The sequence below is a fragment of the Myotis myotis genome, unplaced genomic scaffold, assembly GCF_014108235.1.
Source record: "Myotis myotis isolate mMyoMyo1 unplaced genomic scaffold, mMyoMyo1.p scaffold_m19_p_12, whole genome shotgun sequence".
Lineage (NCBI taxonomy): Eukaryota > Metazoa > Chordata > Mammalia > Chiroptera > Vespertilionidae > Myotis > Myotis myotis.
The window spans coordinates 3,007,647-3,030,213 of NW_023416316.1; the positions used below are offsets into that span (position 1 = coordinate 3,007,647).

General features: G+C 45.7%; 1 protein-coding gene across 17 annotated transcripts in view; it reads left to right on the top strand.

Moving 5' to 3' along the window:
• The window catches only part of FNBP1 (formin binding protein 1), a 101,012-nt gene that overhangs the window by 36,267 nt on the left and 42,178 nt on the right, over positions 1 to 22,567 (top strand). For all 17 annotated transcript variants that reach the window (XM_036329355.1, XM_036329352.1, XM_036329353.1 and 14 more), the window contains 4 exons: positions 10,328 to 10,384; positions 11,672 to 11,819; positions 18,010 to 18,072; positions 18,579 to 18,683. In XM_036329355.1, coding sequence (XP_036185248.1) covers positions 10,328 to 10,384; positions 11,672 to 11,819; positions 18,010 to 18,072; positions 18,579 to 18,683 — 373 coding nt within the window. The remainder of the gene's footprint in view (positions 1 to 10,327; positions 10,385 to 11,671; positions 11,820 to 18,009; positions 18,073 to 18,578; positions 18,684 to 22,567) is intronic.

The window sequence follows — 22,567 nt, forward strand, 5'->3', positions numbered from 1 at the left end:
CTGAATTTGGAGCAGCTGATTTTTTCAGAAAACTTTTTATTGAAATAGAACTTACATAGAGAGAGAAGTGCAGAAATCACAAGTCACTCCCCACCGCCCCCGGGAGACCGCACTGACCCCTTCCTGCTCACCACCCTGCCCCCGAGGATGGCCACTCTCCAGATGTCTGACAGCAGCAGGTTTTGTCCTCCCTATATTTTATAATTTTTATTTATTGATTTTGGGGAGGGGGAGAGAGAATCATCGATTTGTTGTCCTACTTATCTATGCATTCATTGGTTGATTCTTGTGTGTGTCCTGAAACTGGGGATCGAACCCAAAATGTTGGTGTATCGGGACGATGACCTAACCAATTGAGCTACCTGGCCAGGGCGAGTCTTGCCTGTGTTTGAACCTTATGTGAGCATCTTCATTTGTTGGCAGCGTTTGTATTTGGCTTCATTGTTCTCCATTATGTTTGTGAGACTCAGTCACGTTGTTGGATGTGGTGGGAGTCGGTTTCTTTTCATTCGTTTCAGTATTTGGGTTGCACAAGTGCCGCACGCAGTCCATCCATCCTTTGCTTGTTTCCTCCTTGGGGATAAAGCAAAGTCCCAGGAGTGGAAGGGTGGGTTGGAGGCTTTGTGGTGTTCAGTGTGAGTAGATGGGGCCAGACAATCTTCCAGAATGCTTCTGTTGATGCGCGCTCCCCAACAGCGTGGGAGAGGCCCCAAGGTAGCATTTGAAAAGCAATTTGGACCTCTTACATCTTTAATGATGAAATTACCCAAGAAATGTATGCCTTTATATAAAATGCTGAAAAGTTTTGGTAGAACTAAGCTTAAACTTGAAGTGGCATGCAAATTCTTGAATGATTACTGGTTTGGTTGAGGTGATTTGTGCAGATTGTCAAAGATCTAGATGACTTGGTTTGGAAATATTCCTTTTAATGCAAAGATAATCTGCACAAGGGGCATGTCACCTGTCACTGAAAGACTGGCTTCTCCCAGGGCTGCTGGTGGGACATAAGCGCCTCAGTGTTACTCCAGGCAGATTTTTATGGATGGCAAGTTTCGTTCCACGGAGGAAATAAAACGTAAGATGTTGCTCAATGAAATAATTTTTACCATTTGCTGACTCCAGATTGGTTCTAGTGCCCTGACTGTACATCAGCCTCATTTGTACTTGGAGGCTTTTAGAACCTCAAATAGGAATAGAGAATGAGCTGCTTCAATTTGGTCATTTGAATGTTGCCTTGTTGGTCATAAAATATTTTCGTTCATATGCAAATGTACCTACAGTTTTAGGCAAAGTAAGGTCTTGCTGTCTGGCTTTATCTCTGCGTGGTCTTTCTTCTTTTCCTATTATCATAGGCTCCTCTCTGCTGGCGCCTGAGTCCCTCTCTCCTTTGGCTTTGGAGGGTAGTTATGGGATGTCATTAGGGATGTCGTTAGGTTGGTCCTCACAGGGTTCTTCATCGTTCTGTCAGGAGGGGAGTGCTTTCTTAGTCCCTCTCCTTCCCAGGATGTACCCGCCCCCTTCCCTTTCGCATCACTCTGGGGAGGGAACTGAGTGAGGTGAGGACTCAGGTAACAAAACGGGAGGCTCACCCCCAATTCCAGGATAGGCTTAGGGTGGAATAGAACAACTCCCCACTGGCCGTGTACCCCCTGCGGGTCACATTTCATAACCTGAAACAGTATGGGGAGTCCAGCTATGATGGTAACTCCGGGGAAGCAGTTTTCCTGGGATTTAAATGTTAACGTTTGTTTCATTACATCCCTGAGAGGCATCTACATTTGTGTTTGGTGGGAGACGTTGACAAAGAAAGGTTATGAGTAGTTGAATAAATGCTTCGGACAAGTCTTCCAGCTGCTGTGCTGAGCTCTCAGCTGGACCCTGCACGCTGACGCCCAATCGCACTATTGATCCCTGCGGCATGTGTTCCTACTTTCCCAAGCGACTCTTTCACAGTTTCTTCTACATCAGCCCCTGACACCCCCGTCCCATCCCTACCGATTGCGTCCTCCTTCACTGAGAAAACGGAAGAAGTCACGAGAGACTGTCCTCACCTGCAGGCATCGTCCCTCAGCTCTGACCCTCCACCCCCTGTGCTCCTGTCTAAACCCAGGCCTCCTCTTGGGCACTGGGGCTCCCCGCTCTCTGACTGCACAGCTCTGCCCCAGGTTCTCCTCGCTCCTCCCTCAGAGCTCTCGGCTCTCCTGGGCTGTTCGAATCAGCCCAGTGCGCCCTTCTGTTTCACTAAAAAAGCCCTTGAGTTCTCCTGCCCCACCAGCTGCCGCCATGTCTTTGCTTCCTTCCCTTTGCAGCAAAACTTACTTCTCAAAAGTGTCCTTACTTGCTGCCTTGATAACTCTCTGCTCACCAGCGCTGCTCCTCAAAGACACCAGTGACCCCATGTTGGTCATGTCGCCTGGCCTCTGTCCTCAGCCTCCGAGACCTCGGCCACTCTGACAGGGTGATGCCCCCGCCTCTTCATCGGGCGCAGGATCTCTGAGGCCATGCCTTGCAGATGCGCCTCCCTGCTGCCCTCTCTCTGCACTTGCAGATGCGCCTCCCTGCTGCCCTCTCTCTGCACTCAAAAAGAGGTCACATGAACTCTCCGTTTGGATGTCTGAGACACCTGAAATGCAACATCGGAAACCGAATCTCTCCACGAGAATCTGCATCTCCACAGCCGCGTGCTTAGCCAGAGCCCTAGAGTCATCTTTGGCTCCCGTCTTCCTCTCAGGCTTGCCCGGCTCCCAGCCAGGCTGTCAGGAAGTCCCAGTGACACTCCTTCCCATTGATCCAGGATCCCACCACTTCTCATGACCTAGTGCCCAGCGCCTCGGCCTGGATCACTGTCCCCTAACTGGATCCCTTAGTCCACCCTTTCCCCTCCCGTCTGTCTGTCCTCCACAAAGAGCAGATCATGGCGCTCCTCTGTGCAAAACACCAACACCTCCCCATTTCACTCAGAGGGAACCAGAATCCGCACGGAGGACTCTACAGAACTCTGCGTGATCGTCCCGTACCTCTCTGACATCATCTCCTTCCTCTCTCTTCCTGTGACCTCTGCCCTAACCATTCTGGCTCCTTGCTGTTTCCTGTGCACACCAGGATGCTTTCTCCCAGGGGCTTGCATCGGCCTTTCCAAGGAGAGGTCCCCTGTATGTCCTTCCCCCAGGAGCCACGTGGCCAGCACCCCATCTCCCCCAGGGCTTGGTTGGGATGGCATCTGCTCGGTGACTGCCGTACTGTTCAGTGTTTCCATAGCACCCATAACTTCCCAGCATTCTGTGTAGCTTCATCTATTGTATTTGTTGTTCGTGCTCCTTCCCTGCTGGAATGTAAGCCCCCCAGGGCAGGGCTCCGAGTGTGTTCACTCATGTGCCCCACAGTGTGGAACAGTGCCTGCCACCTCAGTGCTCCGTAAGGAGCTGGAGGGAGTGCATCGGCAGGTGCAGGTGTAAGATGAGCTACTTGGTCCGCAGCGCTTCCGGGAGAATTATGTGTTTGCACAGGCCTGTGAGAGCCAGTGAGGGTTTCACCACAAACAGAACAACTAACAACATGTCCACAGGGCTCCAGGGGGACTCTAATGAGCGACCCACAGGAAGTGCCTGAGCCTGAGGAGCTCACCTGCTCACTTTGGAAAAGAGGCTGCACGCAAATACACAGGAAGTAAATCACTTAAAGATAGCATTTCCTCCCCAAATAGGTAAAGCCAGTGATGCAACAGAGCAGGATGCGGCCGGGTGACGTAGCTGGGCTGGCCAGGGAAAACCCACTGAGACCGAAGGTCGCGGAGGAGGCAGGTGGAGTCGGGGAGTAGCTCTGCTCAGCCGGTAAAGGCCCTGCGGTGGGACCGTGGTCAAGGAACAGAAAGGCCAATGTGACTGGAGCACATTCAACAAAGAGTTGCTTGAACTACCGTATATGATGTTAAAATCCGCATGATCTTTTGGGGGAGACAGCATCATTAAATAATTTTTATTTTTTTCTGCATTGGAGGAAAAATGGCCAATTTATTTTAGACATAGATGATGATGATCGGGACTTCGGCTTCTGTAGGTCAGTGGCTGGCAAAATACACAGCCCTTGGTCAAATCCACCCACTGCCTGGTCTTAAAAATAAAGTTTCATTGGAATACAGCCACATCCATTCAGTTATGTATTGTCTATGGCTGCTTTTGCAAAAAACGATGGTAGTTGAATAGGTGTAACAGAGACCACGTGACCGTGACCTATTTGCAAGTCTAAAATATTTACTGATTGGCTCTTTACAGAAAAAGCTTGTTGACCCAGCTAGCGTGATTAAGGGTCCAATTCCTAATAGAATTTAAAAACATCTGTATCCTGTGTAAGAGCACCAACTATTGATTGCCCTTAGCAACTGTTTCTCTTTACTAAAAAACACACAAAAACTAAATTATTTGTTATGACCTGATAGTGAACGCATATGATTAAAAATCCAGAAATGCCGAAACCGGTTTGGCTCAGTGGATAGAGCGTCGGCCTGCGGACTGAAAGGTCCCGGGTTCGATTCCGGTCAAGGGCATGTACCTGGGTTGCGGGCACATCCCCAGTGGGAGATGTGCAGGAGGCAGCTGATCGATGTTTCTCTCTCATCGATGTTTCTGACTCTCTATCTCTCTCCCTTCTTCTCTGTGGAAAATCAATAAAATATATTTAAAAAAATAAATAAATAAAAATAAAAATCCAGAAATGCCAGAGGTACATAATGGTGTGCAGGGAAGTGCCTCATGTGTTACCCCATCCCCAGGGACAGTAACTGCTATCAGTTTCTTATGTGTCCTTCCAGAGAGAGATAACACACACACACACACACACACACACACACACAGGCAAGGCAGCGTCTTCTTCCTTGCTTCCCCAATGGCTCAGTGTGCCCAGGGGATTGTTCTGAGGTGCATTTTTATTTTTTGCAGCTTTACAGTGTCGTGTTGGATTGGTGGATGTGTTGATTGTTTCCAATTGTTTGCAACTCTGAACAAAGTTGCAATGAATAACCTTGAAGAATACCCTTGGCCAAGCAAATCTAGAGGATAAGTTCCTAAAAGTAATACTTCGGTTGGTAGAATTTGCCAAGTTGCCCTCCTCAGAGGCTGTGACCATTAGCACTCCGTGGCAGCACTGTTCTCTTGACCCTCAGTGCTTCCCATCACCAGTGCCAATTTGAAATGTAAGAATTGGGAAGGCTGAGCGCTAATGTGTGTTTGTCTTCATATGAATGTGGTCGAGCATGTTTTTATACAGTTGAGCCATTTGCACTTTCTTCTTGATGAACCATTCATGTCTTGGTCAATTGTTTTTTGGGGTTTTTTTTTTTAGGTCATTGTAAATAAAGGGCAACTATGTAGAAACCATTTTATAAAGTGTTGCATATTGTATTACAAGGTATTACATTTAAATTTACTTTAACTGTAGAGAAGACATTAAAGTGAAACTGAAGGATTTGCTGAACTTTAAAATATTAAACACTCATAAGATTTAGCAAAAAGATTTTGGAAACTTGTAGAATGTCCTCATTGTTTGTTTTTTTTAAGCCCATGTTGTAATTTTGAACAGGTTCAATTGACTCACTGCTAGGAAGGACAAAAAAATGTATTTACATGTTTCGCTTCCTCTTCTAATCAAATTATGTAATTTGGTCTGTAACATGATTTCCACAGTTAATTTATCTTAATTCTATATTTAAAAATAGACTTATGCTCACCACCATGGCTTCTGCCATAGCTTCTCCAATTGCTGGAGTCAAGAAAATAGGGATACGTTCCCCCTAAGAAACCTGTGGCATAATCCGGAGTTCTTTCTGGTGTGAGGAGCGCCTCTTCCCTTGACAACAATGCAGCCTGGCTGTTCTCTGTCCTACTTCCCTTCTCCCCACACTTCGTTGCAGCTGTGTTTTGGTGGCAACATGTGGGGCAGCCAGATTCTTTGTCTTTGTGGGTGACTTGCTCTTTTGAGGGTACCTGGGGAGGATTGTTTTGTTCCTCAGCAGTTTGATAGCTTCACGAGGCCGAGCCTTGTGTGGACCATTCTGTCAGTTTTTCAGGCCCTTCATATGCTATTCAATTCTTCATTGTTTTCGGGGGAACTTCCTTCCGTTGGATCTAATTATTTTTTTCGATTCTACTTATGGGTTAGATACTGCAGGGATACGAGTTTTCCTTATGTTCTTGTCCTTTGCCTGGTCTTTTTTTCCCTCATGATGTTAGCTGTTTTTCACCTGGTGAGTATCTCTAAACTTTCCTCTATGAAATGTGATAGCCAGCCTCGTTTATATTAGTTCTGTAATTGAGTGGTTTAGTTCTTCGTTCTTTTTCTTGCTTTGCAGTCTCCCCTTATCTGACTCTGTTTTATCCTATGATCTGAGGATTTTTGCTCTGTTGGCTTTGTGTTTTAATTAAGTTTGTCTGCAGTGGGGACTATTCTGGAGGAGTTTGGTTTAGTGTCTTTTCCTTGGATGTTTTCTTCCAGGTTGGGTTTTTCTCTGTTATCCACTTCCTCCCTCCCTTCTTCCTCCCTCCTTTTTCTTCTATATTACATATCTTCTCAGCTGGCTTATATTTAACATGGGCAGTTTAGTGACGTGGTTCCGAGGACAGACTAGAGTCCCAATGCCTAGGATGCAGTCTCGATCCTTTCATTGATTTGGGGCAAAATACTCTCTGTGTTTTATCTTTTCATCTGTAAAATGGAAATAATACTAATTCTCTCCTTATAAGGTTGTTGGGGGGACTTACTGAGTTGAGCATGTAAACTGCTAGGCAGGTGCCTAAGCCTGCTTTTGTCATCACCAGAAGCATCATCGGGGCTCCTGATGCGGACAGTGTCCATGAAGGTCCAGTACCTGCTTCTAGTACCTTCCGTCTTTCCCCCTGAGCTCCAGCACAGGGTGAGGGTGGGGGAAGGCCTAGTTAGAGGTTCTTTTGGGGGTTTACTTTATGAGGTCAAAGGTGTATCCTCTTTCTTGGAATCCTAGTTTGGGGTGATCTCCCCCTGGGCGGCCTGGCTGTCTTTTGTCACTGTCCCCAGTGCTTGCTGAGCCCTCCGTTCACTTCTGTTTGTGTCAGCATTCGGGGTCTCATGGGCTTACCCCTGTGGCAGTGAGGGTCAGCCAGTGTCCATTCTGTGCTGCCCCAGAATCCCCGTCCCCACCCAGCCCCCACTTTCCAAGTGTGCAGACTGGGGTTATGCACCTTTCCTTATTATTTATTTGCTGTTGTTGACCATATTCCTGGCTGTTAATTTTCACCTCTTGCTGTTGGGAACACACAATTCTCTGATCGAAGTTTCTTCTGCCAACTTTTTTCCAGAAATCTTGTGGGGAGCTTTTAAAAAATCAAAGAAAGAGAGAGAAAAAAATAAAACAAAACATTCCTGGACCCAGCCCTGGGCCTTCCATTTCAGAGGGTCTGGGCTGGGGCCAACTGTCTCCCATTTAAAAGCCTTTCTCTGTGGTTCTTACGATCAACTGCGTTTAAATGCAGTGCCCTTATTAAAGGTCGTATATTTTTCTCTTACCTTTTAATTTGTCTCTCTGAAGAGTAAGTTAAGTATATAAAACACTTACAATTTTTCAGGAAGATCCATAAATTTAAAGATGCCTTTTGTGGTTTGTTGGCTTGCTTGTTTTTTCAAAATAACCTCCTACAAATACGCCTGTCTCAGAGAATAGAAATGGAAGTTGATCTTTTTTTCTGTACAGTCCTGAGAGACATTCTTTAGACCTGGAGTTCACCTCTAGGCCTCTTAAGCTTTCAGTTTTCGGCTGGCCTTTCTGGGGTGAATTATTCATTGACGCTCTTAAGCGTTTGGATGCTTAGATGCTAACTTGGTCAGTGGCACGCAGTCACCTGACCCTGATGGTCCTCACGGGGTGTCACCCACCACAGTCTCTAAGCCTGTGTAGGGTTTGACTGTTTAATGGGAATGAAGAAAGCTGGTTTCACCTGGGTTTGTTCAAGTTCTGTTACCTTCAATTGGATGTAAAAATTATTTGTATGGCTGCTAAGGACTGGAAGCTAAAAAGAAAGTGAGGATTAAAAAGAAAACGCCTTGAGCCCAGCTGTGGTGGCTCAGTGGTTGAGCGTCAATCTATGACCCAGGAGGTCAGGGTTTGATTCCCAGTCAGGACACATGTCCAGGTTGCGGGCTCAATCCCCAGTGTGGGGTGTGCAGGAGGCAGCCAATGAATGAATCTCTGTCATCATTGATGTGTTTATCTCTCTCTCCCTCTCCCTTCCTCTCTGAAATAAATAAAAATATATTTTTTAAAAACAAAACAAACAAAAAATAAATCTTTAAAATAAAGTTTTGAAAGAAATTTAAATAGGTTTGAATTTAGAAGTGGTGCTTTCCATTGGTAAGCTATAACTAACAGAAGAAATGGTTAATGTTTAAAAAAAACCACGTGCTAAAAGCAGCTCACATGCTGGGCTTTTTCAATACTCTACTCTCCCATAGACGCTGCTCTCAGTAAGTCTGGAGAAGAACCATTGGTTGTGGAGTCCTCCTTTGGCCCTCGGCTCCCCTGTGGCCACCTGAGGGGTTATTTTTACTAAACCTGCCTTTTAAGGAGTGGTGGTGATCTACCCAATTGTACTGTGCTTTCAACAGATTTCTCTTTCGCATTTTTTTCTCAAAGGCACATTCTTTAAGAAAATACTGCTTTTCCACATTTTTTAAAAACAAATCTAGATTTATTAGACAGACTGTGTTCTGTATCCTGAGCATCAATAGAGAAAGCATGACACAGGTTAAGAGTAGCTCACGTGATAGCAGCTTCAATAAGTACATCCTTTCGTCGGTTTGCCTATAACGCTTAAATTGTTATAGATTATTTTTAAGTAATTGCAGCAGTAGATACTCTTGGGTGTTGTATAGTCCCTGGGAATTTCCAGACTTGAAGCGACCATAGAGTTCGTTTCACCCAAACACCTGGGACTCACGGATGAGGAACTGGGAGCGCAGACTTGCTGTTGACCTATCCAGGGTCACGCCGTCCAGGCTCAGTGGTGCCTGGAGTCCCAGAGCAACGTCCTTGTTACTGAAGTCCATGCCTCTCGTGTTAGAGGTGAAATCCCATTTCACTTTGCAGAATGTACCATGATCAAAATCGTCAGTTTATTACTGCACCTTTTTGTAGGCGAATCTGTAGATTCAGGGAAAACGGGAGAAATGAAGTGTGAGAAATGAAGGTAGCTACTAGAAAAGAGGGATAGCAGCACGCCAGAAACAGGACGTGAATGCTGAGCTGCTGCCCAGGGGAGCCCCACTGTGGGCCACCCGTCAGCCTCCCGGCTGGTTCTCCCACTCCAGCTACCCGGCCGGGAGCCACGAGAAGCAGCTGGGGGACCGGTGCCTGTGAGGCACAGTGGTTCTTTCCATGATCACCTCTTGGTCTTTGTGTAAATCTAAGCTGAGTGTTGACAGCACTTTCATTCCTGACCTGGAGATGGGGTTAGGAAGAGACACTAAGGCGATATTGGCTCATCGGAGTGTGTTCAGTGCAAACCTGGGAGGCAGCTTCAGAGGTCTCCTAGGGTCCTGGCTGGGTAGCTCAGTTGCTTAGAGCATCATCCTGACACTCCAAGGTTGTAGGTTCGATCCCTGGTCAGGGCACATACAGGAATCAACCAGTGAATGCGTGAATAAGTGGAACAACAAGTTGATGGGTTTTTTCTCTCTCTTTCTCTCTTAAAAAATCAATTAAAATTTTTTTGAAAGGTCCTCTAGTTAAATGACTTAGCATAAACATCACCCCCAACTTGTCTCTACTGCCTTAGAAGACTGATTTACTAGCTTTAGGGGGGAGCCGCCACCCAGCCTTGACCACATGCTCTTGGCACTGTGATTCTTTTTTATTTTTTTTATTCTTAAACATTTGGACACAGTGCATGTGCTTCCCTGGAATTTAGAGCAGTGATGCTCAATGGAAGATGACCCTGAGGGCCTGGTGGCCTGGTGAGAAAAACCGCCCTCAGCTCAGTGCTACATGGAAGCCACTGCATGTACACACGTGGTCTGTGCTCTCCATGAAGTCAAGTCGGCTGTCCACAGCCAGGAAGGGGCCAGCTGGCGACCACCCCACTCTCTCCGGCTCCACCCGGGAGCCAAGACTCGGCTGTGCGATCCTTCATCGCAGGAGCTGCTTCGCACATGGTCGGGGTTGGAAGGAAATTCATGGATTTCGGCTGTGGGAGTTTTGTGACTATTTTTTTAAACTTACAAATAAAAGAAAGCACTAATGTCATCTGTGACCCCTGGCTTCTCGCTTAGCCCTATGTGAGGTGACGTGTCCGCATTTTTGTTTCAGGAACCTCTCGAAGAAATACCAACCCAAAAAGAACTCGAAGGAGGAAGAAGAATACAGGTGCGTTCATCGATAATGACACGGCACTCTCTGCGCCACTGGTGGTGACTGTGAAGGAAAGGGGAGATGGAGGCCTACAACAAGTTGCATTCTCTTCTCACGTTTGTGCCCGTTTTTAAACTGAGGGGAGAGAAAAACAAAAACCTACTCAAGGAACTTTTCTTGTGCTGAGTCACTAGAGCTTTTGTGGATGGTTCCAATGAGGGCAATTAGGAAAAGCTTGGAACAGAATCCAAGCAAGTGCAGGGAGTATAGATTGTACGTTCTACAGCAAGCATGTCAAACTCGCGGCCCACAATGAATATTTTTGTGGCCCAGCCAATATAACAGTATCTCAGAAACGTCTTAATAAAAGTTTTGTAACTTAATTTTTACAATATCCTGTTATACAGGATATTAATAACGAACAACAATGTTCGCTAGTGACCGATTACTATAACCGTGTCGCATTCATGTCCCTTACGTGCCTTATGCACAGGTGCACCATTTCTCTCCACTGATACTAGCAGCGAATATTTTAGCAGCCGACGGCCACGCCATTAGTCTTGTACTGACTTGTTTGGTGTGCACAACAGGAAATATTTCGCTTTTGGAGAACAAGAAAAATAGGTTTATTTGCGTTTCGCTTATTTGTGCAGTTATTCAGTGTCTGGTAAGTTAATGTTCAAGAAAAAATATTAATTCTTATTAAAATGTTCTGTTATTTTATGTTAACAATGACTCATTTATTTCAGCCCTTTGTATTCAGCATTTCTCTATTGAAATAAACCTACGTTTCTATGAAAATTGAAGCTTTATGTTTTTTTTTGTGGCCCACATAACCTTAAACCTTGTTTGTTTGGCCCGTGTTAGCCTTTGAGTTTGACATGCTTGCTTTACAATCTTGATTTGGTTTTGTAATGTCAAGAGTCTCATCCAGCCTAATTCATCCAAGAAATATGTCCATTTCAGCCAGCGACTAAGGCTGAACATGGACAGTCCCAAAGTATTATGTCTCTAACTTGGGGCTAAATAGCCATTAGGTTCATACATACAGCATGTATATATGTTTTGGGTTATATTTGCACTAAGTATTTTATTGCCCTGCATAGAGCAGTTCAGTTTCCACAAAATGAAAAGAGTTTCTGTTGTAATTAATTCTGAACCGTTTTGATGAAAACACTTATGTGTAATGAATTGTCAGGATCCCATGGGGGGTTGATTTTAATGACTATTTCTCCGGCGTAATGCAGTGTGAGCACGGATGTGACCGCGTTTGAAAAAGGTTCCATGTGTTCTGTTCCACAGGTATACGGCGTGTAAAGCCTTCCTTTCCACCCTGAATGAAATGAACGATTACGCGGGGCAGCATGAAGTCGTCTCCGAGAACTTGACCTCACAGATCCTCGCGGGGTTAGCACGCTACGTCCAGGAACTGAAGCAGGAAAGGAAATCGGTACAAAGTTTGTTTTTTCTTTCAAAGAAGTGGACCAAAGATAAGGGCAATATCCCTAGAAACCTTAAAATTAAATAGAATCATAAATAGTGGGACTTAAACTGATTCCTTTGAGAATAGTATAAAAGTTATGGACCTTGTTCCTAGGTCTTTACAATTTCAAGGGCCCCTCAGATACTCTGAAGCGCATCTGTGGGCCCCAGAATACCAATTCCTCTGAGGCATTTAAATATATTTGAGCATATCAGTCCTACAAGGATAAGCAGTATAAGATGGGGTGTGCTGTGTGGAATAAGTAGTATTAAAATAAATGCTTACACGGACTTTTAAAAAGCAAGAAAGATGACCTCAGTTCCACCCACCTGATTTCTTGGCTCATCCGTTGCTATCTAATGAGTAGGACCTTTTTGCTCCTCTCGACACCATTAAAATCTTTTCATGGCTTTTATTGTGAACAAGAGAGAAAAATGTACGCTCAGTATATTCATAGCCAAGGTTTTCCTTAAGAGATCTATTTTTAAGCCATGATTTGTATCTTTGAGCTTTGATCGCTTGCTAGGTGCATACTAATTTGTTAGCAGTAAAGTATGAAGTCGGCCAGCGACATGCTTTTTTTATGTAGATTTGAGCCCACGGAATTCTTTCAGTGCCCGGATGCATGAACCAGCAAGGTAGCTAGGGCTCCCACCGAAGTGGAGGAGACGGTAAATAATAATGACCAACATCAGTATGTCATTCCGTTCTGATCGTTGCCACAAGTACCAGATTTTTAGGTCTAGCTACTGTTTCTCATGGCTGACTAGAGACAGTGTCTTGCTTAAGTACCATTCTTAACCCTCAGTGCAATACCTTTTGGGCCATTTGATACAGTGGCGAAATCCTGTCTGCCCAAAGGGACGATTTCAGATTTACAGCATAGAGCAGCGGTTCTCAACTTGTGGGTCGCGACCCCTTTGGGGGTCGAACGACCCTTTCACAGGGGTCGCCTAAGACCATCGGAAAACACATATATAATTACGTATTGTTTTTGTGATTAATCACTATGCTTTAATTATGTTCAATTTGTAACAATGAAAATACACTCTGCATATCAGATATTTACATGACGATTCATAACAGTAGCAAAATTACAGTTATGAAGTAGCCACGAAAATAATTTCATGGTTGGGGGTCACCACAACATGAGGAACTGTATTAAAGGGTCGCGGCATTAGGAAGGTTGAGAACCACTGGCATAGAGTATTTCCAAGCTCAGTTCAGATCCTAGTAGAGAATTATTTTTCATCTCGATTTTGCCAGTTGAAAGAGATGAAGCCCTAACAAGAGCCTGCATGGTGAAATGGCTCACGCTGCAAAAAGGGAGGCTTCCTCCTTCCTGTGTAGACGTGAGAGGCAGTAGGAGAAAAGCAGGTAGTGGGAGGGATGGACATTCTTCTTGCCTTTGGGGCCATAGCATGACAGTGAGTCAGCTGTTTGATGTCGAAGCTTTCAAATTTCCAACCAAAATAGGAGAGTACTAGCTACTCATGCTTCTAGGAGAAAAGATGTTTTTTACGCAGCGATTTCCACCTGTGCTGTATTCATTCTCATATTACAGTGCTGCTCACTCACATAATAGTATGAATAACCAGTGTTTATCCTGATACACAAATCTGTAGGCTCCTCTTTGGGAAAATATGTTGACTTTTCAAAGGTAAATTCTGAAAAAGACAGTCTTGACTTGCCGCCTATGAAAGCAGAGCGTCTAGGTTCTTCCCTGGCTGACGTCTGAGCCACACGTTTCTCCTCGGGAGCAGGCGCGTGGGCGCTGGAGGCCGGTGCTGCTGGGCCTGGGCCTGGGCCTGGGCCTGGGCTCATCGGGGTCCCCTGCCCGGGGCCCAGATGGTCAGTGTTGGGTGAAGTTAAGCCACTGAGCATGGCAGTGGGAAGGAGGCTTTTAGGAACTTTAAGCAAGTTTGCTGAGAAGGTATTGTTATTATAAATGAGTTTGGGAAAATAAGCCTTAAATCAAAGCAGAATGCGACTCCTGTCACGAACACTCCTGGGTTTATGGTTTCGGACTTAAATGAGGGTGAAATGCTCCTTTGAGCCAGTCTGAAGGTGGCTCACAGTTTTCCTCCCAGTACACACATCTCTACCCACAGAGACTTAGCGGTGCACGAATTAACCCCGGGGCAGGCTGAGAAGGGCCAGTGTTCAGACCCGCCGCTCTGTGGGTTTTGAGGAAGTTATAATATTTGTCACAGACATATTTTCTGGATGCTCTTTTTTTCTTTGCCCTTTTCAAGTCTTTGTGTTCCTTTGTTTTCATCTGTGGAATCTGAGTTTTATTTAAAATTCCAGATGGTTGACTGTCCTCAATTGAGTGTTTATTCTTTTTCCCCCCCAGCTTTTTTTTTTTTTTTTGAGTGGCTGTTCTCACATCAATGCCATATTTTGCTTTATTAAGGAGTTTTAGAAGTTAATGAACTATTATATTTATATAGTGAAAGTAAACAGCTGTTATACCTAATTATGGAGTGAGAATAATAAACATTCGCACACTTTGTTCAGCCTAAGTATGATGTCTCGCAGAGCAGTACTCTGAGAGCTTTGTCACTGTAATTTTCTTTAGGTTAATGTGTGCTTATTTTAGCTTCCCTGTGATTATTTTATTTCAGCCACCCCTGGTCACTGGGAAATTTCTAAAACAGTTTTAAAGGATGAATGTGCTTGTGTATGTTTAAGGGTCAGCAAAAGCATTGACCTGAAAGTGAGTTTAGCTGTCACCCAGATACCATCAGGCATTTTTGAAAGTCTTATTGTGTTTGGAGAGAAACGAAAGCATCTTATTCCAGGAGAGAGTGGGAGCCTGGCGCTGGGCCTGGGGAGCTGGCATTTCCTGTCTGTCCTCGGAGAGGAGAGCAGGGAGCTGCGATGACCTCACCGGGCCAGCGGAGCGCTTGTTATCTCCTGGAGAACAATCCCTCTTTATGAGGCCTCGGAGGCACACTTCTCAGTACACACGTGCTCACTGTCCAGAGAAGAAATGTGTTTGCCATTGCTTGTCAGTAAACAACAAACACATCTGGCGAGCCGGTGAGTTTAACTTGTAGCCGTTGAAAACCGCCGCTATCTGGATCAGGCCCAGGGCAGGCTTTGGTTCCATCCGTCCGTTTCCTATGAGACCAGGCAGCAGCGACCGCGTGCGCGTGTGTGTGTATGTGTGTGTGTGTGTGTGTGTGCGCGCGCGCGCGCGTGCCACATGAGGTTTTGTTTTTTTAAATATATTTTTATTGATTTTAGAGAGAAAAGAGGAGAAGGAAGGAGAGATAGGAGCTTCAATGATGAGAATCACTGATTGGCTGCTTCCTGCACACCCCACAGTGGGGATTGAGCCCGCAACCCGGGCATGTGCCCTGCCCGGGAATTGAACCTTGACCTCTTGGTTCATAGGTCAATGCTCAACCACTGAAGCACGCCAGCCGGGCAGCCACATGAGTGTTGGAGGGGCACATGCTATAAGGAACGATTCAAAAGAAATCACAGGCACCTGGGCTTTTCTCACGTCATGTGAAGCCATGGGGTCACGCGTGTAGTTGGGGATCCTGCTTTCGTCTGACAGCTGTGGCTCAGGCGTCCTTGGGAGAAAGCTCACAGCAAAGTCAGGGTCCACACTATGCTCGATAAGTAAATTCCTATTTATTCTAAAATAGTTGGATGAAGGCGCGGCAGGAGGATTCCCGGGTGGGGTTTCGGTGGGAGCCATCCCTCCTGCTCCCCAAATGGCCAGTGTCTGAAGACTGTGTCCTCAGGGAGGATCCTGTGATAGAGCAGAGCCTTTCCTGAGGGTCCGCCAGTCTCTGCGCGTCCTGTGCGTGCTTCCTGTCCACGCGGGGCGGTGCTGCGCCGGAAGCCCAGAGCTGGGCTCGGGTGACTCCCTCTGTGTGGGTCCATCTTTGAATCTCAGAGTGAAATTGGTGAGACTTCTGAAAACCGCACAACGCGGTGGGCCCTGCTCTCGGAATGGGGACGATCCTCGTGGCAGTTTGGGAAAGTTGCGTTCCTGGATGGACAGGAACTCGGGCTCGAAGGGCCTCGCTGGAAGGCACAGTGAGCCCGTCTGTCCCGGCCTGTCCCTCTGCCTCCCCGTCTGCCCACATCTCTTTCCCCTGAGCACCCCCTCACCACTGCTTCCCTCCGGTCTCGTTATAAGGGATCTTTGTGGCTTCCAGAAACCTGCTTCCACTTTGTACTTCCTCCGAAGCTCAAGGCTTCCTAGCTCTGCCCGGCTCTATTCTGACTCCCCACAGCCGTGACCCTGTCCTGCTGGTTTATTGCTGCCGTGGACTCGCTCTCTTTTCTGTCGCATCCCCGTGCTGTGATGAGGCTGGAAAAACGAAGCCCAGGGGCTCTCTTGGGTTCATAGACACTAAAAAGCGGCTGGATGGATGCAGCTGGCTGTAAAGAGGCTCTTACAACAGTGAACGTGACCTCACAGGAGGCGAGAAACAGTCCCTGTAAAGAAGCGCTGTCTTTTCTGAGAGAACCTGCCCTTCCCCTGCTCCCAGCCTCCCAGCGGTCAGCTGCCGCTTGTGACTCAGCTGAGCCTCGGTTCTGACAGGTGAGGTGGGACTCTGAGGCTGTGCGGAAGGCTCCTGTCCCTCCTCACCTGCCTTCCCCGCAGCACCCTCCCCTGCCTACCTGTCCTAGTCACTGAAGGGAGCCCATGGATGAAAGGGAGTGTTTAGGCCGCTGTGGAGAGGGACCAGGAAAAGCCATCAGGGATGCTGAGCTCCACCGGCCGCTCCAGGAAACAGGTTAGCTCCGGGCAGCTGCCTCACCGGAGCTGCAGCCTTGGTCAGGGGCCCCAGCCGGCCAAGAGCATCATAGCTGGGGGAGCTGCAGGCGTCCATTTCCGCCCTCTGATACGCCGGAACCTCTCCATGGCAACCCCAACAGAACCGGAGAGTGAGGAGCCTGCTCACGCGTCCAGGCAGGTCAGGACAACCTCGGAGTCACCCTGACATCTGAGCACATCACAGCCACATCTGGTCCCATGCAACCGCACATCCCGGCGGCTTTCCTGATCAAAGGGCCCCAGCATCTGATCCTCTCCCACCACCTCTCCTGCACCCCGTGGTCCAAGTGTTTGTCATCTCCCCGGGTGGAGAGAGCCTGCCACCTGGAACCTTATTCACAGCATGGTGCTTCCGTAGTCCATCACCTCTGCTCCCCGCTCATTCAGACAAGCAGCCCACAGACCCCCCCATTCTGCCCCTTTCTTCTCTGACCCCTGGCTCCTAATGTTTGTGAGGCTCACTCTGGTCTAGTCCTTGGGTGTCAACACCAGGCACATACCTGCCCCAGGGCCTCCGCAGGTAGCAGGTGAATCTACCTTAAATTTAAAAAGTCCTAAGTAATGGAAACATCTGCCTACTCAAAACTTTTACACAAATACTTGTAGCTGCATTATTCATAGCAGCCCCACACTGGGAACAACCCAAAGGCCATCGGCTGGTGAATGGATAAACAAATGGTGGCATATATCCATACAGTGGAATGTCACCTAGTGATAAAAATGATCCATGTGACATATGGATGAACCTTGGAGAGATAATCTCATCACATTATGAAGTGATGAGAGCATTATGCCAGTCACGAAAGATAATGTTGTGAGATTCCATTTCTATGAAACATCTAGAAGCGGCATATCTATAGAGACAGAAAGATGAGTGGTTGCCCAGGCCTGGGGAGGATCTGGGTAAGAGAGTGACAGCTAAGAGGTCGTGGTTTCTTTTTGGGGTGATAAAAATGTTCTCAAATTGATTATAGTGATGGTTGCATAATTGTGTGACTCTAGTAAAAACCATTGACTTGTCAATTTGCACGTGTGAATTGTATGGTATGTGAGTTACATCTCAAAGCAATCAAAAATAAAGATCTAAGTGATTTTTGTCTTAAAACTTCACTATCACTTTTACAAATTGTGTATATAAGTCTTAGAATTCAATTATTATAACATCTAAAGTTTCAAAGGCTACTCTTGGCTATTCTTGTTTTCATTTCCCTTTATTTTTTAACTCTTCGATTTCTGGGCGCGCACATGCTGGGTGTTCAATATTTAAGTATTATTTTAGCGGGTGGGCTTTTTCTCTCGTGTCACCATGAGCAGGAGGGTGCGCTGATCCCTGGTGTTTCTCGCTTGCAGCACTTTCATGACGGACGGAAGGCCCAGCAGCACATAGAGACCTGCTGGAAGCAGCTCGAGTCGGTGAGTGAGAAGCCAGCAGCCCGGGAAAGGCCTGCGCCGGTTTTCTAACTGGAATTGAATATCAGCTTGAATCAGTCAGTATGTTCAAAACTAACGAAAACACTAAAGAAAACGCCTTGAGAGATTTTTCTAATCTGAGTGTAGAGTGTTTCTAGAAACTTTTATCTGAAGTAAAATGTTGAGCCAAAAGAGCTCAAGGAGCGTGTTTTTTCTAAAAACCACGTGGAAAGAACAAAGATTAGGCCGTTGGTCCTGACACAGACAATATGGTGGGGAAGGCCTGGGGTACGGGGTGGGGTGGGCTGGGGGGGGTCATTGGGGGGTAAAAGAGGACATACGTAATACTTTCAACAATAAAGACTTGTTTAAAAATAAATAAAGTAGCACCCTGAGATTATGACCCAGCAGTCCGTTTGGGAGAAGAATGCTCTTTGGGGATTTGGGTAAAAGCCAGTGCTCAGAGGGATCTCCTGGTTTCGATAGTCACCGCTTTCCTCTGCTTCCAGAGCAAGCGGCGATTTGAGCGGGATTGCAAGGAGGCTGACCGGGCGCAGCAGTACTTTGAGAAAATGGATGCTGACATCAACGTCACAAAAGCGGATGTTGAAAAGGTAAGGTGAAAGTAAGCCTGTCTCTCGTTTCCCCTTTTCAATGTTCGTCACGCACCCTCCCAGAGGGTCGGTCCCCAAGTTCTCCTTTCTGATGCAGCCACAAAAGGCCACTCAACGTGGGATCATTTTCCATTTGTGTCAGCTGCCATGGGGACCTGAAGCTGAAACTTGGGGGCTCGTGGGTGTTGGGCAGTTTGCTTATTTGTTCAGTCACCAGGATGATAACGCGGAGACTTAGGCCATGACCACGGCCCAGGGGTTGGTGTCTGGAGATTGTGGCTTTCACTAATGGCTTTTCAAAGAAAAGCCAACCTCTTGAAACCAGGGCGGATGTGCAGCGAGAGCTTGGCTGCCTCTGGTGCTTCCGTTCGACAGATAAGGAGGCTCCCGCCCTGGCCTGCTTCTGAGTGAGTCATCCGGTCGCTAGCAGGTTGCAGCTGAGGTCCGCATGCAAGTCCTCGGCTTCTCTGAATGCACTGGAATTGGCAGCGAGGAGTGTCAGAGAGCTTGCGCTGTGTCTTCTGGCGTTTGCTCCCTGAAGCTGAATTTTCTTTTTATGACAGTCATCAATAGGGCGTAAACAGATCAGTCTGTTAAATAACAGTCTTCATTCGCTGCTGCCCAGGGCTGTGCTGGCGGCCACAGCCTCCTGCCTCCCCTGGGAAAAGCCTGCCTTTTCAGAGGTTTCTTTCATTTTTGCCAGGTTCGTTGCAGACGAGATGAGTTGGAAAAGTGTGTGTTAGCTATTTCATTATTTGCCCCTCCTGCCAAATTCCTTGCTTACAGCCAAGGTATATGTCAGTATGCCTTCCTCTAGAATTATCTACATTAAAATACACATTCTCATTTATTTACTTTACCAAAAGATATACTAATATGCTGGTAAAGTTACTATAAATTACCATAAATTTGTTGTGAGTCTCCTTAAACAGACAACTTTCCAAACTATAAAAAATATTATTAAATTACAATAGATTGACCCTGCTTGGCTGGTGTGACATGCTCAGTTGGTTGAGCATCATTCCGTGCATCAAAAGGTCCCTGGTTGGATTTCCGGTCGGGGCACATGCCCAGCTTGCGGGTTCAGTACCAAGTCGGGAACCTGACTGGGAATCGAACCAGGGACCTTTTGGTGCACGGAATGATGCTCAACCAACAGAGCCACACTGGCCAGGGCTCATTTAATTTCTTCTGACTTTATGTGTTCTCATTCGATATTATGTTTTTCACTTTATTCAGGTGGAATATAGAGCATGTGACTTTCATATGTTACTATTAGAGCCCAGTGCCTTGCTAAACTCTTTTCATTTCTATTTTGACTTTTCTATCGAGACAGTCCTATCACCAGCATAGAATGGCGGTTTTATTTCTTCTTTTGCAGTCCTTATGCCTTTTATTTATTTTTCTTATCTCGCTCTGCTGGTTTTGACCTCCATTACGCTGCTAGAAGCAGTAATTGTGGACTCCTTATCTTGTGCTTGCTTATAAAGAGGGCTTCAAATGTTTCTCCATTCGGCATGATTTTAATATGCCCTTTATCAGGTTAAGGGATTTCCCTTCTTTTCCTATTTTGCCAAGAGGTTTTGTTAAGCTTGACTTGATATTGAATATCGTCAAATAAATTTTCTGCTTCTTTTCATCCCATTATTAATGGGATAGAGTTCATGGATCAATTTTCTTATATCAAACCAAATTGGCATTCCTGGGACAATTCCAACTAGGTCACCGTGTATTATTTTATTTCACTCAAGATTTTTGCGTCTGTAGTCATTGAGATTATTCTATAATTGTTCTTGTCTGTTCTAGTTTGCGTTACATACTAGTTTTGTAGTAAGCTTACTCATATTTCTATATTCTGAAATAATATATGTGAGATGAAATTAACAGTTCTTAAATGTTTTGTGATATTGCATCGTGAGAAAGTTTCTCACTACTGATTCGATTCCTTTAATGTCTGCTGCTTTGGTTGATCTTGGGGTAATATTTTTCTAGAAATATCTCCATTTCATCTTAAGGTTTGAAGTGTCTCGGCTAAATGTTGCCCATAATCTCTCACCTTAATTTTTGCTGCATATGTTGATTATTCCTAATACTCCTCCCCCCACCCCCTTTTTGGGGTCATTTTTCCAAAATCATTTTTATTACGATTTTCCAAGAACCAAAATTTGTCTTGGTGCAGCTTCTCTTTTCTACTTCTATTTTCTATTTCATTTCCTTTCCTTTCCTTCAACCTTCTCTGTCAAGGTCTTTGTTTTTTTGTTTGTTTTATAATCGCCACCCAAGGATATTTTTCCATTGATTTTTAGAGAGAGTAGAAGAGAGAGGGAAAGACAGAGAGAAATATTGATGTGAGAGAAACACACATCAATTGGTTGTCTCCTGAGCCCGACCAGGGCTTAGGCTGGAGAGGAGCCTGCAACTGAGGTACATGGGAATCGAATCTGGGACCCTGTGGTCCACAGGGTGAAGCTTTAGCCACTGAGCCAAACCAGCGAGGGCTCTGTCAATGTCTTTGGATTTCATCTATTGTCCTTTAAATGTTTCTTTCTTCAGATGCTTACCTCATTCCAACTTTTCTCCTTTTCTATTATAAGCAGTTGAGTAACAAATTTCTTATGTAAGCACTGATTTATCTGCAACCCACGAATTTTAATGTCTATTATTATTATTGTTCACGTCCCGATCTTTTTCATTTCTTTTACTTTTTAATCTCTCCTATGATTTATGTAGAAGCATGTTTTAAATTTTTCAATTGTATGACATATTTAAACATCTGTTTTTTGTTATTGATTTCTAATTTAATTGCATTGTGGTTGTAAAAAGCCAGAGTTTGAGTCTTTTCTGGTTGTTGAGGCCTCGCACTTGGTCAGTTTTATAAATGTTCTTTAAGTAATTGAAAAGACTGTGTATTCTCCAGCTCTTAGTTGCAAAGTCTACCTATTTCCATCAGATCAGACTTGTTGATTGTGTCCTCCAGATCTTCCCACCACTAGGGATTTTGGGGTCGGCTCGTTGTAACCTTTGTTGAGAGAGACATATCACTTCTTTGTGCCTTGCTTTCCTTGTCGGTACAACGGGAATACAGCACAGAGGGCTGGTGGTTGTACTCGGAGTTAATATGTGCAAGATATTCCCAGCCGATATGGCAGTGGCCAGTGATCAGTAAGCTAACTCGTGTGATGATAACAGTGGAAGGTTTGCCACTTCCTGTCAATTTGCTCTGCTACTGTGAAGTTATTTTATTAAAAAATACAGTTTAGAACTGTAATATCTTCCATGAGATTGAACTTGTCAGTGTCACCTTCTTTCCACACTCATGCTTTATGCCTTGAAGCCTAGTTTATCTGCTTTGGGGGGTTAGCTTTGCCAGGCACATCTTTCCCAGACTGTCTGCCCCACGTGCTGTTGTGAGAAAGCTTCCCTGTGGTTGCTCCCAAACATTCATGTGAAAACTTGCTATGGTCTAGGGAGACTTCCCTGTCATACCATCATCGTCCTGTATTTCAGTCACTTAAGAAAGTGTAACTCCCAGCAGACTAGCATGTGAGAGAGACCTGTCTATGTGTGATTATCAGTGTGCATTGCTATGAATTTTATCTGTGGCCTACGTTCAGCGTGGGTTCTCCAGGGAGCTGGCAGCACCTGGGGTCACTACCCAGCCAGGACTGCATCAATCTAAGTTTTCCAACTTGGGTTTGGGATCCACACAGGCTGTGTGAGTTCTGACCCTGTGTGGTTCAAAAATTTGCAGGATGACTTTTTTCTTTGATTTTCTTTCTTGGTTAGATCCAAGGTAGCTAAGTTATCAAAAGTACAATAGCTTGCCCGGCCAGCGTGGCTCAGTGGTTGGGCATCAACCTATGAACCAGGATGTCACGGTTCGA